At 40.0% G+C, this 18,226-nt stretch overlaps 1 protein-coding gene across 1 annotated transcript; it reads left to right on the top strand.

The window, feature by feature from the left end:
- The first annotated feature begins 4,745 nt into the window (after positions 1-4,745).
- On the top strand, positions 4,746-10,745 carry LOC124394108 (TLC domain-containing protein 1-like). The gene is made up of 4 exons (XM_046862182.1): positions 4,746-5,315; positions 7,321-7,403; positions 7,625-7,707; positions 8,731-10,745. The coding sequence occupies exons 1-4, from the start codon at positions 5,110-5,112 to the stop codon at positions 9,133-9,135; spliced, it is 777 nt and encodes a 258-aa protein (XP_046718138.1). The 5' UTR covers positions 4,746-5,109; the 3' UTR covers positions 9,136-10,745.
- The last annotated feature ends 7,481 nt before the right edge of the window (positions 10,746-18,226 follow it).

Below are 18,226 nucleotides of genomic sequence, written 5' to 3'. Positions count from 1 at the left end.
AACGTCTCCCGTCTCTAAGCAACGCTTCCTGTATCCGCACGGAACGCCGGAAAGGACAATTTAACGGCGTACATGGAAAATCCACCGCGTGGGAGGAAAATGGCACAAATGGATTGACAAAGAAATCATAAAATCATAGCATAGTCATGCTAAATAAAAAGGCAACACATCCTTGTAAAAGTTTTGAATTTAATGTCATTCTATGGAAGTCCTAAAAGACCATGCATTATATATATTTTTTTCGTTCTTGTTTACATTATTACGACTTCATTTTCTCGTGATCTCGACATAACAAGCATTGTTTCCTCATGATCAGTACTTAATTTTTCAGCGTATTTTGCAAGAGAGCATGTTCTAGAGGCAGCATCATTGCAGCAACATGGATGATCACATTCGCTTTGACTTCGTTCAGGGACTCAAACTAAAAAAACTCGGCCTGTCAGCAAGTGACAACTTATATATAAATGTCAGACAATTGAGAATGAAGCTGTCATTCAGAAGGCACGATATTTTCTTGCAATACAATCACGTCAGGGGAAAACTATTACGTTGAGATCACGAGAAATGTCGTGATAATGAGAAAACAACTTTTAATATGTTGAGATCATGAGAAAGTAACTTTTGTTATTTAACAAAAATGATGTTGTCATGACAAGGAAACAACTTGTTATGTCGAGATCACAAGAAAATTGAGCAGAAAGCACAAGAAAACAAACAAACAAATAATATTATAATGCATGGCCTCTTAGGACTTAGGAGAAAAAAAAATTGTGTGTTTGTACATCATTAAGGGATCATAAAAACATTTTGGAAACGGAATGCTTAATGAAGTCCTTATGGTCCCTATTGGTGTCCAGTATATACCAAAAAGTGATCAGACAGCAATAAATTACCAGTAGAGACCCATGAGGACCATTGAAGAGTCCATCAAAAACAAGAACCATTCCCATTTTAATCAATAAAAGTGATTACATATCCTAATGATTCTATTCAAGTCAAGTCAAGTTTATTTCTATAGCGCTTTTCACAACAGACATTGTCTCAAAGCAGCTTTACAGAAATCAACAGTTAAGGTGAATGGTGTGCATTTATCCCTGATGAGCAGCCGTGGCGACTGTGGCAAGGAAAAACTCCCTTAGATGTTATGAGGAAGAAACCTTGAGAGGAACCAGACTCAAAAGGGGAACCTCATTTGGGTGACGTCAAGAGTGTCATAAATCTCACTGGAGAGTGAGAACATGAACACTGGAGTATAAGATTATAAGTAATGTTCTTTTACAGTCTTATACAGTCATTATGGTTATAAAACTAGGAGCTACTGAGCAACTAATAAAATAGCTCAACATTTGTGATCATCACAGATCCAGAATCAGCTTCTCCATGCCAGAGCCTTTAAACACTCCAGGAGGTCCAATGTCAAAACTCCACACATGTAGCGGGATCCAATTGGCACTGGTACGTCTCTAGATGGTACAGAATGTTTGCGAGTTCGGTATCTACTTCTTCAAAGGTCCATAATCTTCATGAGGTGGGACGTAACTGGAGCTTTCCAAACCTCAGGATGCCTCAGGATGGGAGAGAAAGAGAAGCAGTGGAGAGAATTAGCGTAGCTGCTGTTCATGATATTAACAGCACAAGTTGATAATGTGCATGTGATCAGATGTTCTGGAGCACAAGGTTATGATATGAGACGTATGTTATGTGTAGGCTTTGCTAAAAATATATGTTTTTAATCTGCACTTAAAGATTCAGAGATTTACAGAGATAAAGAGGTTATAAAGTTGTATAAATGAATGTATAAGTTTGGTGCCTATAAGTTTGCTCCTTATAATTTGAAGTTTATGCCTAAAAAAGCCAGTGGCAACTTTGGCAACATGGAAAAACCTGAGATTACATGAGGAAGAAACCTTGAGAGTAACCAGACACAAATGGGAACCCATCCTCATCCGGGTTACACCGAATGTCCATTCAGTACAGTTCCATCAATGTTGAGGTGTGCAGTTAATTGATATGTTATTGATATGATATTCATTGAGTCTCTTAGTAACTTCATGGATCTTTAGACAGTTTGTGTGGAACCATCCCCAGATGCACAGAGTGGTTTCCAATTGGAGAGAATCCCATCCAGAGACCCACAGTGTCTTTTTCTCTTATTTGGGATTAATTTTCAAATCTGGTGTTTTTTGAGAAATGCAAAATCCAAAGTGTATTATCAAGTGTAATATTTGTGTGTGATTAAAAACCCAACACCTTCTTCATACAAGCATTCAAATTTTGGGCATCCAATACCATCTCTATTAAAAAGTCTAGCTGGTCTAATCATCTATCTTCTACTAAACTAGTAATTTATCCCAAATGCATTAGTCATTTACTTTCAATAAGTAATTATCCTAAAATATGCTGATTAGTTTTATTTAGATCCAGAACCTTTCTGGAAAGACTAGACATAAAAAGTCTGAAATCAGCAACATGCATTCATTCATACCTAGTGCAGTTTACTGTAGCCATTTTAGCTCTTTGAGAAGACTAACCAGTGTTCAGCATCAATCCAGGGAATAACCTTACAAGTTGTTCACTGCAGTCAAAGCATGTGGCATTACTTAGAAAACACTTTAAACACGTAAACAGTAAGGAATGAAACAGATGACGATTCAGGCAGAATGTCTTTTATACATGCTTTCAGTGATACTGCTCTGCTGCATGCTTTAGTGTCCTGGAGTTCTTAGTTTCACTAACAACAACAGCTCTGTGCATTCCTTGCCAGTGACTGAGCCATACAGTCAACACACAGTGGAAATATGTAACCAGACAGTCCAGGGTGTAATAGTTAATTACAATGCTTTAAACAAGCAAAATTAAAAGAGGGAATTCTTGTATTTATCACAGATTTTATTGGGTTTTAATTATAAAGTAAACTGTAGGTTATTGCAAGGAGTCTGGTCTGAAAACATTGATTTGTGCTTTCCCACACCACAGCCTACACACAGTAGATTTGACAGACCCAGATTTGTTAGGTTTAACAAGATCGAATCCATCACAGGAATATCTGATATCACAAAATATCTGCACTATAGTAGGAGAAGTAGGTGATGACTCCGCAAATGGAAATGCAAAAAAAGCTACTTATGTACAGTAATGAATTACATTTAGTTTATTACTATCAAATCAATTCATTTTTATTTGTATAGTGCTTTTAACAATGAACATTGTCTCAAAGCAGCTTTACACAGATAATGTGGTGATAAAGAATGAATAAGATGTTCTTTATAAGTAAGTTTGACCCTGATGAGTGAGCCGATGGCGAATGTGGTAAGGAAAAACTCCCCGAGATGGCACAAGGAAGAAACCTTGAGAGGAACCAGACTCAAGAGGGAACCCATCCTCATTGCACCGAATGTCCATTGATAGCAGATATATAGCAGACTATCGACCACTGCTAGTGAGCAACTCATAAATTACCTTAACATCTGAGATCATTATAGATTCAACACCAACTTCTCCATGCCTTTAAAAGTTCAATGATGGAGATACAGTAAATATAGAATGATATTTTAAGTATTGATTAAAATGATGTTCATCCTTCATGAAGTGGGATTCAACTAGAGCTGGTACATCTCTAGATGGCTTGGAATACTTGCTGGGTCTGCATATTCTATTTAAAGGTCAGAAATATTCAAGAGGTGTCATACAACTGGAGCTGGCCCAATCTCTAGATGCCTCAAGATGAATAGAAAAAGAGAAACAGCGGAAAGGAAACTATCGTAGCTGCTTTTGTAACAAGCACAAGATGATAATGTGCATTTGATCAGATGTGCTGGAGCACAAGTTTATGATATGTGTTATAGATCCAACACACTTTGTATAGATACCAATTAATCATTAATAACCTGATTACTAAGAGAGCCATGTATGCGCATATGTGTTTTTACTGCCCTCTTGTGACAATTTCAATTCAAATTTGTACTAGAAACTAAAATAACTTCCTGTTTTTAGCCTTCTCTGCTTTATTCTGGTTTATGCTCGTAATATAATTAAAGAAGCAGGAAAAATCCAGAGATTATTGGCTGGCATATGCTTTTTCTGAGACATGTTAAGACATTTTTAAAATCTAATCTAATTAAAATACTGAGAGAGAGCACACTAGTCAAGTGGTTGTGGTCTCCTGTGGTGAGCCTGTGCCATTACCCAAATGGGATTGTCTGGATTTGAGAACTGCTTGATAGATCCAGATGATTAACATATGCAAAGTGCTCTACAGAAGGTTATTTTTCTTTTATTATATTTTCATGTTAATATTCATTATGATAATTATGACCAGTGATCAGTGTTTAGATACTGCTCGTTCATCATGCATGACGTATGACTATCCTCACCACCCTTCCCCCACTGACAGGGAGTGGGGACTGGGGGGAAATACAGGCTTCTCTTTCACACACATCCCACACTCATATAAAAACACACTAGACCCACTTGCTGTCTTGCATCTCTCTTTAATAACTGGGTGTTTAATGTCAATGACAGACTGCATACAGTGCATGTTTAAGGTCATTTCTACAGCACTTCATTGGAATTCACTACTGACAACAGCAAATAAATGGTGAACTGTATGTCTCGTGACAATGCCTGCAATTTGTCCACAACAAACACACACATTGTTGGGTGAAAACAATCAGCCATTTTGTCTTGCTGTTTCAGCCCTTTGAAAAATGTGATGGCTTCTGGCTCAGACATCCCTGTTATGATTTCATGAAATAATTCAACATAGCTCCTCCTTGGTTCCTGGCCATTTTTTTTTGGACTCACACCCCTCCCTTTTCTCCACTCTTGTCTTCTCTTCTCTCTTCTACACTCCCCCTCTTTTTCCATCACCCCTCTCATAGCATTCAGCCTGTAGGAGCTGCAGCAGCAGAAGTCTTTTCGGCACAAGGGAGGGGAATAATGCACAGAATTCAGACTCCCTCTCAAGCCTCAGGGAGCAAAGAAATGCGAGACAATGTGTGACGGCTAATAAGGAATACAAAAAGGGGCAAGAAAGACCAAATATTGAAGGGATAGGCTAGGAAGCCCAGAGCACACCACTGGGGACGTTACAAAGGAAGGCGGGAGAAGATGGATAGCATATTGTTGATGGTGGACCAGTACCCTGTTTTCTCTGTGTTGTTGTTCTCTCTTGTGTTCAGGGTGGTCCATCACTTCCTGCGAAAGCTGCCCCTGCCTAAAGTAGTAGAACATGATAAGCTTCGATCCTGGAAGTGGAGAAACCTCAGTGTGTCTCTGGTCCATTCAATGCTTACCGGCCCATGGGCCATCACCTGGTAAGTGACAGTGATACCTTACAGCATACAGTGATGCTTTATTTGAATGATGGTGTTAAAAAGCTACAGAGAGCCATTTGCATGTATGCTCACTTAGAAGAGTTAGTTTGAAATGTAAGGTGCTTATACTCATAAATGGGTTCTAACTTGAAACCTTTTATTATAAAGAAATACTCTGTCCTACATCAGATCTTTATGTGACCTAGATTTTAAGATGTTTGAAAGAAACTCTTTGAGAACTGAATACACAGAAGCAGAAGAACATTGCAGGGAAACACAAAAACAGAATGAATACTTTACAAAATGTCTGTGTTGTGAGTAAGCTTATGTATAGCGGTGTGTAGGTGTTTTATCAGTCATTGGGTGAACTTGAGCATGTTTGTGATTGGAGGTGCAACATGGGAAATGAGTCAGATTGGTTGGGATGATTTTTTCTGCATGCCCTGCATGAAAGTCATGAACAAGGAGAAGTTGAGGATTTTGTGAGCTGGGATCCAGAACATTTACCTTGAACCATAGTCCTCCCTGTTAATTATAAACTGGGTTCTCTGCAGTGTTGGTCGAATATGGTTTTGATTACGGTTCTCTAGAATTTGCAGATTCTCCATTTTAAGGGGTTCAGGCGGTATCGATGCGTGTTTTACTTCCACTAATTTATTTGGTATTACTTGTTCTGATATGTTGCCTTCAATATTTGCTCACTCTGCTTGAATCATTTGTGGACTGCTGCAGTGTCCATGGGGTTGACATTCCATGAAATTAGGGGAGGTTGGCAAATTAGGATGCAGTAGAAAGTGAATGCTTCAAGGAAATTTGAGCATACTCAGCCCATAGGAGTAATCTGACCCAATGCTCTTGGTCTTGAACGGTTGAATGTCGATCATGTATTTGTTTGTTATAAAGGCATTGGCTTTGTGAATGCCTGGATGTACCATAGTCAGTGACATGTGAGACTGGTTAATAAATCTGGGTCAGAGAAAGAGCAAGTGCTGATTGAAGTTGCACAGTTTATTTCTTGATCTAAATTCAAGAGCAGCGTACATATTTTTTGGGGAGAATGGGTTCCTGGTTTAGTTCAAGTGGTATTTTTTGGAAATTGCTAGCTCAGGTTTTAAGATGTTGGACATCTGATTGGAAGGTTGTGAGTTCAAATCAAGCGCTACCAAGCTGCCTAAGTTGCTCTAGATAAGGCTTCTAGATTGGCATCTCTGCCAAATGCCATATGGTTGGGTACATGATTTAAAGAGCATCTACACTGATATTCCTGAAACCGTTGTAGGAATTAAATAGTAAATAAAAACGATGTTAAAAGATGTACTTGGTGCGCAAAATTCAGTGTTGACATAGGTCAGTAGAACAAATGGTACGATGCGAGCACATCAGAGATACATACTTGCCTACAGGCGTGTGTCTTGGTAAAAATAGGAAAATTACTGGAAACCCAGGAGGACATGGGGAAAACATTTAAAACTCCATAGAAACATTAACATGAGTTCAGGATCTAATTTTCCATAACGTATTAACATAATGACCATGAGACATGGAAAATAATGAATGCTGTTTTAGTGTGATGCAAATTTTTCCTAAAGTCCTAAAGAGTAAAGTAAAACTTAATGGACTGTTACAAAGTGCTGACACTGGAAAATCCATAAATCCATAAATGTTAAATAAATGTTAAATGTTAAATAAATGTCTCAAGTGTTTATGTGGAGTTTTTGTTATACAAAACTCTACAAGCAGTCACTATAAAAATAATAACATAAGAAGAGTGCATTACTATAAATCAGTTATTTGCTTTATAGCTGCTGCAAAAGAAGATTATTCCACATCTATGACCAGATTATATGCAATAATTCATTTGCACTGTAGTATCAATATTGAAGTTAATAGAAATATTGTCATTTGCTTTTTTTGTAAACTTCAGTTATGTGTAGTTTAAGGGAAGAAATCAATTAAAGTGTTCACTTCAAAGAAATTGATCTGTGGTTATTTTATTCCTGTGCAGTGTGTGCTTATGGCCAGAGATGCTCGGCAACATGCATTCTTTCTCCACCCCAGTCTGCTACCTGCTAGTGAGTGTTTCAGCAGGTCAGTAAAAACCCCATATCCTGTTCAGCTTGGTTGATAAGACAATCATATGCTCCTAACAATCTTTGTTTTCATTAAAAGTGCATTTCTCCCGTATAATTATACATACAAGAACTAACTATTTGAGCAAATACTGAGGAACGAATGTAGGTATTTTGTACAAATTGAGGATGAAAGGTTAATGATGAATCCAAACTAATCTAATGTCTTTGCTGTTGCAGGTTATTTTGTGCAAGATGCTGGTGACATCATATTTTCAGGACATGCCATTGGATCATGGGAGTTTCTTCTCCATCACTTCTTGGTGAGTTGCATTAGCGCAACACAGAACAATGAAAAACAAAAAAATGACAATAATGCCAATTTCCCCTGTTCTGTTTCCATTGACTAGCGTAAAAGATCCCATTTTGGGTGCAGTGTATAATCTATAGACACATTTAGGTGTTTATGTAAACACTGTAAGTAAAGCAGTAGTAAATTTAGTATTATATTATGTTATAGATATGCTAATGGTGTACCTCTGCCTGAGGAGGAAACACTGTTGAGTTCTATAAACCTACAGTTACTTATTATTGTGAGTGATGTATGGTTATATTTGTGGATAAATTATAAAAAAAAAAAAAGAGTTGTATGATGCAAATGTGCAAAGCGTCAAACAGGAAGTAACAATCACAATCAGACAAGATTGCATTTTTACATATATTTTGTTGATCTAGTTTATATTAAATAAACAAGTAAGAACAAAGAGCTATGAATTACTGTGGACATTTAAACATTCCTCTGCTATCAATCTATCTGTCTGTCTGTCTGTCTGTCTGTCTGTCTGTCTGTCTGTCTGTCTGTCTATCTATCTATCTATCTATCTATCTATCTATCTATCTATCTATCTATCTATCTATCTATCTATCTATCTATCTATTGCTTTCACTGCCAAACTTCAATACTTAAATAATATGATTAAAAATGTATAACTGATAAATAACCCATAGCTTAAAGTTAACATTGTGATGACTAGACAACGGTGCACTAATGGAACTGGAGCTCTTTATTAATCAATGGGAACCTGCACTTAAAGTAGCCTTAATAAAGACTGCTGAGTTGGCAGAAATTGAGAAAAAAGTCCAACACATGTACAAGCACTCGCACTCACAAATACACAAAACCCAGTAAATAACTGAAAACACCAACAGAATGAACTAAAAAAATATGAACACAAAATCAAAACCATTTTAAAAACTCCTTTAGCTACACCCCCCCCCAAAAAAATGCAATATCATTACCCCTGTCATGACATTCATGTTTTAATCTCTGGATCTTTAACCCACAGGTGTTGTGGTGTTTCCTGTACAATCTGTACAACCAGCGCTATGTGGCTGGAGCAGCGGTTGCCCTCCTGGTGGAGGTCAACAGCATGACCCTCCATGCACGGCTGCTGCTGAAACTGGCAGGAGCACAGGGTTCACGTCTCTACTATGTCAACAAATTCTTCAACCTCTTCACCTACGTCACCTTCCGCTTGGGGGCCCAGTTTTACATCACCTATTACATTGTCATCAATTTCTCTTTGCTGCAACATGGTAGCTACTTCCTGATAACTGTGCTAGTCATGGACACCATGATTCTCATCTACTTCTTCAGATTACTCAGGGCTGACTTTTGCCCGAGAGGGAAGGGCCATGTCACACAGAATGGTGCTCTCCGCAGTAGCTCCTCACAGCTTTTCGATGACTGATCAGACCTTGGAGGAGGAATAAAAACTTGACTGTCTGCTTCATCAACCCTGAGTAGAAAACTGTGTTTTCACCTGGTCAATTCAGTGTCTTGTGCCTGGGTTTTATCTTGATAAGAAACACATTAATTTATACTTGTAGTAAACTTGTGTCAATGTCTGATTTCAGTATTATACATTAATATACTGTGAATTAATCGCCTCATTAAATTCTACTTCTTGTGGGATTCTTTATTTTCTTTTTTTTAATGCAAACGAGGGGTTGTCTTTGGGGGAGATGGATTTATTTACACTTATATACAGTAACAACCAGCTAAGTTGTGTTTCATACATCCTTCTGAAGGGGTTTAGGGCATTCTATTTATATCTATTTCAAATAGCTGCAATTACACATGGAATTTTATGTGGGAAAACCGCTATCTAGATATAATCTTTTGATTTAAGATTATCGAAACAACCAAATGTAATAAAAGTTTCAATGTAATGGGTTTGTGTAGCCCAGTTCACTGGGATATGTTTTTACCCTGTAAATCTATAACTGCCTCTCTCTGCCTTCTCTCTAGAGGTCCTCGAGTATCTCACTGCCTCCTGTGTTTGTGCAATTGTAATTAATGTCTAATAGGATGTGGGTAAACAGTATGGCAACACTGTCAGGCCTTGTGGATCAATGTCATGGTTGTAAACAAATCAAGCAATAATGTAGCACTAAATGGCAAACACTTACCGAAACTTCTTATACAATAGATAATGTTCCTGTTTTTCAGATGGAAAATTGTAATTCATATTCACAGTCAAAACAACTGTAACAGTGATAACAATACAAATCAAAATGTCTATAATACAAGTCAACTGATTACATTGGTTGTGCTTTTAAAATGCACTTCACATAGAAAAGGTGATTTGTTTTGTTCTAGGTTTTTGACAAATTATGGTCTGAAAGATTTTGATCATCAGACACAATCTCATAAAGCAAAATCATTTATAAAGGTAGTGTGGGTAGTGTAAAAAAGTGGTGGAGGAATTTTTTTATGCCAGCAGGAAGCTGTGGTTTTATTGATGTAATTGACCAGATAGCAACTGGACAAAACAACTAACATCACTAGATGTTCATGAGCCTTTTGTGAATGCTACCATTTTTTAATAGCTTTCCGAACATTCTCAGTAAACAAAGGCCCATCCAAACAGTGTTTTGCTTATTTTTAAGTATTAAAAGCACATAAGCTGCATAGCCAGGAGGGCTATTACACACCCGAGGAATGGTGCAGTGGTGCTTTTTTGTTGCATGTAAAAAAAAGCACAAAAAGATGATTCTGCAAGAATATACCATAAATCAACTCCTGTACTGTACATATACCCGACTCATTCCTAATATTATTTATTGCAGCGTATTTCTTCAAGGCTATGGAGGTCTATTTAGATTTGCATTGAGCCATTGTTCTTTTTTTTTCTTACATACTGCAGGTTGGAACTGTGACCTAAACATGAAGGGTCAGTGTAAAATATGCCTTATGATGAGTGAAAACTTTGAACAGGCCTTTGGAACACAGAGATTGAACCCGACATTATTTATTGTATTTGCATAAAATTATTGTGAATAAACGTGCTAAATTAAATGTCTTATCATTTTTTACATGCACATAAAACTTGAAATGGGCTAAATAATATTGGAAAATATGAAAGTACACGTTTTTAACCCCATACCCTGCGCCACAGATTTCCAACCTTATCCTACACACTGTAATGTTTTCTTAGCTCTTTAAAAAAAAAAAAAAAAAAACAGATTTTAAAAAAGGTTGTTGCTTCTTAGTTTCATTCCCACCTTAAAAAAAGCCTGTTTGAAAAATTCCAATCCAGTTTCCGTGCATTGCACTCTACACAGACTGCCATGGTAAAAGTTTTTAATGTTCGATTAGATCGATTACTCTCTATAGTTATTGCTGTGTTCCCTCTTAGCTGGTTTAAATCCTATCTCTCTAGGCGCACTCAAATTGTCCAATTAAAAAAATTCACATAATATTTTTCATCTGTTACCACTGGTGTTCCTTAAGGCTCTGTATTGAGCCCACTTTTATTTATAATTTATTTATTAAATCTTGGTTATATTTTTAGGAAATATGGCATTAATTTTCATTGCTACATAGACGACACCCAGCTCTATTTGTCCTCCAAGCTAAATTGTACTCTTCTTTCCTCCTCTTTTTTGAATTGTTTAAAAAAGACTAAATCTTGGTTTTCGTGCAATTTTCTCAAACTGGAAATTGACAAAACAGAGATTCTTCTGGTTGGCATAAAAAGCCAAATACATCACAAACTTCTTCATAATCTTCAATCGGTCCAGAATTTAGCTGTCCATATAATTATTGGAACGTTCTCCATCGTGCATATATCTCCTGTTCTCTATCATCTACACTGACTTCCTGTCAAATATCGAATAGGATACAAGTATGATTACTGTATGCTTTTCACTTTTAAAGCTCTTCATAATCTTGCACCCTCATATCTCTCTGACTGGCTTCATACTTAAATTCCAAAGCGTGTTCTTAGATCTTCTTCATCTGTTGTACCTTCTGTTTGTTTAGTCACTATGGGATCTAGGGCATTTAGCTGGGCTGCTCCTCATCTTTGAAATTCTCTTCCTTAATAAAGTGACTCTCTGACCACTTTTAAATCATGCCTTAATACTTATCTGTTCAGATTAGCTTTTTCTGATCAATTTTAACAGCTGTTGTATCTGCAACAAATGGACATTCGGTGCAACCCAGATGAGGATGGGTTCCCTCTTGAGTCTGGTTCCTCTCAAGGTTTCTTAATTATGCCATCAGGGAGTTTTTTCTTGCCACATTCGCCACCGGCTCACTCATCAGGGACAAACTTAGAAAGAAAGAACATATTATTCATTCTTTATCACCACATTATCTGTGTAAATCTGCTTTGAGACAATGTTTATTGTTAAAAGCGCTATACAAATAAAAATGAATTGAAAATGAGTTGAGTTGTTGAATTGAGTTGTTTGTTGTTCTTCTTGACTTTATGATTATCACTCAATTGAAGGTTGTCCTTGAGTGTTTAGAAAGGTGCCTTTAAATAAAATGTATTATTATTATTATTATTATTATTATTATTATTATTATTATTATTATTAACCCAGCCATTAGGAAGGCACAAGCCAGTGCATTCTTAGTGCGGTCCCAAGCCGGGTAAATGGGGAGGGTTGCGTTAGGAAGGGCATCCAGCGTAAAACATGTGCCAAATCAAATATGCGGATCACAAATGAGAATTTCATACCGGATCGGTTGAGGCCCGGGTTAACAACGACCGCCACAGGTATCGTTAGCCAACAGGGTACCGGTGGAAATTGGGCTACTGTTGGCCGAAGGAGGAGAAGGAGAGGAGGAAGTTGTTACTTTAAATTGGTACTTTAAATGTCGGTACTATGACGGGAAAGGGAGAGATAGCTGATATGATGGAGAGGAGAAAGGTAGATATGCTGTGTGTTCAGGAGACCAAGTGGAAAGGGAGTAAGGCTAGGAACATTGGAGGTGGATTTAAACTGTTTTATCATGGTGTGGATGGAAAGAGAAATGGTGTAGGGGTGATTCTGAAGGAAGAGTACAGTAAGAGTGTAGTGGAGGTGAAGAGAGTTTCTGATAGGGTGATGATCGTGAAGGTGGAAGTTGAAGGGATGATGATAAATGTCATCAGTGCCTATGCTCCACAAGTTGGCTGTGAGATGGAGGAGAAGGAAAGATTCTGGAGTGAATTAGATGAAGTGGTAGATGGTGTACCTAGGAAAGAACGGTTGGTGATTGGGGCAGATTTTAATGGGCATGTAGGTGAAGGGAACAGAGGTGACGAGGAAGTGATGGGTAGGTATGGTTTTAAGGAGAGGAATGTGGAAGGGCAGATGGTGGTAGATTTTGCTAAAAGGATGGAAATGGCAGTGGTGAACACTTATTTTAAGAAGAAGGAGGATCATAGGGTGACGTATAAAAGTGGAGGAAGGTGCACACAGGTGGACTATGTGCTATGCAGGAGATGCAACCTGAAGGAGATTGGAGACTGTAAGGTGTTGGCAGGGGACAGTGTAGCTAGACAGCATCGGATGGTGGTCTGTAGGATGGTTTTGGAGGTGAAGAAGAAGAGGAGGAGAGTGAGGACTGAAAGAAGAATAAGATGGTGGAAACTGAAGGAGGAAGAGTGTAGTGTGAGGTTCAGGGAAGAGGTCAGAGAGAGGCTCAGTGGTGTTAAGGAGGTGTTGGATGATTGGGCAACTACTGCAGGAGTGATGAGGAGGCAGCTAGAAAAGTACTTGGTGTGACATCTGGAAATAGAAAGGAAGACAAGGAGACGTGGTGGTGGAATGAGGAAGTGCAGGAGAGCATAAGGAGAAAGAGGTTGGCAAAACAGAAGTGGGATAGACAGAGTGATGAGAAAAGTAGGCAGGAGTACAAGGAGATGCGGCAGCAGGTTAAGAGGATGTGGCGAAAGCCAAGGAAAAGGCATATGAGGAGCTGTATGAGAGGTTGGACACTAAGGAAGGAGAAAAGGATTTATACCGATTGGCCAGGCAGAGGGACCGAGCTGGAAAGGATGTACTGCAAGTTAGAGCAGTAAAGGATGGAGAGGAAATGTGTTGACTAGTGAGGAGAGTGTGTTGAGAAGGTGGAGGAGTATTTTGAGCAGCTGATGAATGAGGAAAATCAGAGAGAGAAGGTTGGATGATGTGGAGTTGGTGAAGCAGGATGTAGATAGGATTAGTAAGGAGGAAGTGAGAGCAGCGATTAAGAGGATGAAGAGTGGAAAGTCGGTTGGACCAGATGACATACCGGTAGAAGCGTGGAGATGTTTAGGAGAGATGGCAGTGGAGTTTTTGACCAGATTGTTTAACAGGATTTTGGAAGGTGAGAAGATGCCTGAGGAATGGAGAAGAGTGTGCTGGTACCGATCTTTAAGCATAAAGGAGATGTGCAGACCTGCAGTAACTACAGGGGAATTAAGTTGATCAGTCACACCATGAAGTTATGGGAAAGAGTAGTGGAAGCCAGGCTGAGAGAAGAGGTGACCATCTGTGAGCAACAGTATGGTTTCATGCCGAGGAAGAGCACCACAGATGCCTTATTTGCTTTGAGAATGTTGATGGAGAAGTATAGAGAAGGACAGAAGGAATTGCATTGTGTATTTGTGGATTTAGAGAAAGCGTCGACAGAGTGCCAAGAGAGGAGTTGTGGTATTGTATGAGGAAGTCAGGTGTGTCAGAGAAGTATGTGAGGGTGGTGCAGGACATGTATGAGGACAGTGTGACAGCAGTGAAGTGTGCAGTAGGTACGACAGACTGGTTTAGGGTGAAGGTTGGACTGCATCAAGGATCGGCCCTGAGCCCTTTCCTGTTTGCAGTGGTGATGGACAGGTTGACGGACGAGGTCAGACAGGAGTCTCCCTGGACTATGATGTTTGCGGATGATATTGTGATTTGTTGTGAGAGTAGGGAGCAGGTTGAGAAGAGCCTGGAGAGGTGGAGATATGCGCTGGAGAGAAGGGGAATGAAACTCAGTAGGAGTAAGACAGAGTACATGTGTGTGAATGAGAGGGAGGGCAGTGGAGTGGTGCGGTTGCAGGAGAAGAGCTTCAGAAGGTGGAGGAATTCAGGTACCTGGGGTCAACAGTGCAAAGTAATGGAGAGTGTGTTAGAAGTGAAGAAAAGAGTGCAGGCAGGGTGGAGTGGGTGGAGAAGAGTGACAGGAGTGATTTGTGATAGTAGGGTATCTGCAAAATGAAAGGAAAGTTTATAGGACTGTGGTGAGACCTGCGATGTTGTATGGATTAGAGACAGTGGCATTGAGTAAAAGACAGGAGGTGGAGCTGGAGGTAGCAGAGCTGAAGATGTTGAGGTTTTCGTTGGGAGTGACGAGGATGGATAAGATTAGAAATGAGTTTATTAGAGGGACAGCGCATGTAGGATGTTTTGGTGACAAGGTGAGGGAGGCGAGATTGAGATGGTTTGGACATGTGCAGAGGAGGGACATGAATTATATTGGTAGAAGAATGCTGAGGATGGAGCCACCAGGTAGGAGGAAAGAGGAAGGCCAAGAAGGAGGTTCATGGATGTGGTGAGGAAGACATGCAGGTAGTTGGTGTAAAAGAGGCAGATGTAGAGGACAGGGTGGTATGGAGACGGATGATCCGCTGGGCCGACCACTAATGGGAGCAGCTGAAAGAAGAAGAAGAAGAAGAAGATTATTATTATTATTATTATTATTATTATTATTATTATTATATTTATTATCGTGTATTTATTAACGTGTATTATCGTGTATTATTATATTTAATATCGTGTTATAGTGCGTTTCTGGAAAAAAGAAATATAGATGGTTTCTAAAGCAGTGGCATGAGAAAGATTGTAATAAGAGGTGGATTGAGTCAGGTAGAACACCACTGAAGGTTCAGGTGTGAAATGCACGCCACTGGGATAATTATACACTTATTTCTGTTCATTTATCCTGTTAAGAGAAATGTATCTGGAAAAATGAAGGTTTTTGTTCTAGAACATCGAGCACCAGAGGGCAGCAGAGAGCATCACCCCTATGCCGCCGCTGCTGCTGCTTTGTGTTTGGGGGGAGGACAGGAGGATGTTCGGGGAAAGACGCTTGGAATGAACCTTGCATGCTGGGATCGGGCACTTCCGCAGCTTGGAGCTTACAAGAAGTTTTCCCGTTAATGCTGCAACCAAATATAGGGACTAAAGTGATTATTATTATTATTATTATTATTATTATTATTAACCCAGCCATTAGGAAGGCACAAGCCAGTGCATTCTTAGTGCCCGTCCCAAGCCCGGGTAAATGGGGAGGGTTGCGTTAGGAAGGGCATCCAGCGTAAAACATGTGCCAAATCAAATATGCGGATCACAAATGAGAATTTCATACCGGATCGGTTGAGGCCCGGGTTAACAACGACCGCCACAGGTATCGTTAGCCGACAGGGTACCGGTGGAAATTGGGCTACTGTTGGCCGAAGGAGGAGAAGGAGAGGAGGAAGTTGTTACTTTAAATTGGTACTTTAAATGTCGGTACTATGACGGGGAAAGGGAGAGAGATAGCTGATATGATGGAGAGGAGAAAGGTAGATATGCTGTGTGTTCAGGAGACCAAGTGGAAAGGGAGTAAGGCCAGGAACATTGGAGGTGGATTTAAACTGTTTTATCATGGTGTGGATGGAAAGAGAAATGGTGTAGGGGTGATTCTGAAGGAAGAGTACAGTAAGAGTGTAGTGGAGGTGAAGAGAGTTTCTGATAGGGTGATGATCGTGAAGGTGGAAGTTGAAGGGATGATGATAAATGTCATCAGTGCCTATGCTCCACAAGTTGGCTGTGAGATGGAGGAGAAGGAAAGATTCTGGAGTGAATTAGATGAAGTGGTAGATGGTGTACCTAGGAAAGAACGGTTGGTGATTGGGGCAGATTTTAATGGGCATGTAGGTGAAGGGAACAGAGGTGATGAGGAGGTGATGGGTAGGTATGGTTTTAAGGAGAGGAATGTGGAAGGGCAGATGGTGGTAGATTTTGCTAAAAGGATGGAAATGGCAGTGGTGAACACTTATTTTAAGAAGAAGGAGGATCATAGGGTGGCGTATAAAAGTGGAGGAAGGTGCACACAGGTGGACTATGTGCTATGCAGGAGATGCAACCTGAAGGAGATTGGAGACTGTAAGGTGTTGGCAGGGGACAGTGTAGCTAGACAGCATCGGATGGTGGTCTGTAGGATGGTTTTGGAGGTGAAGAAGAAGAGGAGGAGAGTGAGGACTGAAAGAAGAATAAGATGGTGGAAACTGAAGGAGGAAGAGTGTAGTGTGAGGTTCAGGGAAGAGGTCAGAGAGAGGCTCAGTGGTGTTAAGGAGGTGTTGGATGATTGGGCAACTACTGCAGGAGTGATGAGGGAGGCAGCTAGAAAAGTACTTGGTGTGACATCTGGAAATAGAAAGGAAGACAAGGAGACGTGGTGGTGGAATGAGGAAGTGCAGGAGAGCATAAGGAGAAAGAGGTTGGCAAAACAGAAGTGGGATAGACAGAGTGATGAGAAAAGTAGGCAGGAGTACAAGGAGATGCGGCAGCAGGTTAAGAGGATGTGGCGAAAGCCAAGGAAAAGGCATATGAGGAGCTGTATGAGAGGTTGGACACTAAGGAAGGAGAAAAGGATTTATACCGATTGGCCAGGCAGAGGGACCGAGCTGGAAAGGATGTACTGCAAGTTAGAGCAGTAAAGGATGGAGAGGAAATGTGTTGACTAGTGAGGAGAGTGTGTTGAGAAGGTGGAGGAGTATTTTGAGCAGCTGATGAATGAGGAAAATCAGAGAGAGAAGGTTGGATGATGTGGAGTTGGTGAAGCAGGATGTAGATAGGATTAGTAAGGAGGAAGTGAGAGCAGCGATTAAGAGGATGAAGAGTGGAAAGTCGGTTGGACCAGATGACATACCGGTAGAAGCGTGGAGATGTTTAGGAGAGATGGCAGTGGGTTTTGACCAGATTGTTTAACAGGATTTTGGAAGGTGAGAAGATGCCTGAGGAATGGAGAAGGAGTGTGCTGGTACCGATCTTTAAGCATAAAGGAGATGTGCAGACCTGCAGTAACTACAGGGGAATTAAGTTGATCAGTCACACCATGAAGTTATGGGAAAGAGTAGTGGAAGCCAGGCTGAGAGAAGAGGTGACCATCTGTGAGCAACAGTATGGTTTCATGCCGAGGAAGAGCACCACAGATGCCTTATTTGCTTTGAGAATGTTGATGGAGAAGTATAGAGAAGGACAGAAGGAATTGCATTGTGTATTTGTGGATTTAGAGAAAGCGTCGACAGAGTGCCAAGAGAGGAGTTGTGGTATTGTATGAGGAAGTCAGGTGTGTCAGAGAAGTATGTGAGGGTGGTGCAGGACATGTATGAGGACAGTGTGACAGCAGTGAAGTGTGCAGTAGGTACGACAGACTGGTTTAGGGTGAAGGTTGGACTGCATCAAGGATCGGCCCTGAGCCCTTTCTGTTTGCAGTGGTGATGGACAGGTTGACGGACGAGGTCAGACAGGAGTCTCCCTGGACTATGATGTTTG

Source organism: Silurus meridionalis, chromosome 12 (assembly GCF_014805685.1).
Source record: "Silurus meridionalis isolate SWU-2019-XX chromosome 12, ASM1480568v1, whole genome shotgun sequence".
Lineage (NCBI taxonomy): Eukaryota > Metazoa > Chordata > Actinopteri > Siluriformes > Siluridae > Silurus > Silurus meridionalis.
This window is presented reverse-complemented; position numbering and strand designations above follow the sequence as displayed.

Coding starts and splice junctions, on each gene's coding strand:
- LOC124394108 (XM_046862182.1), top strand. CDS start 5,110: ATGGATAGCATATTGTTGATGGTGGACCAGTACCCTGTTTTCTCTGTG. Junction 5,316..7,320: donor GGCCCATGGGCCATCACCTG/GTAAGTGACAGT, acceptor ATTCCTGTGCAG/TGTGTGCTTATGGCCAGAGA. Junction 7,708..8,730: donor TTCTTCTCCATCACTTCTTG/GTGAGTTGCATT, acceptor TTTAACCCACAG/GTGTTGTGGTGTTTCCTGTA.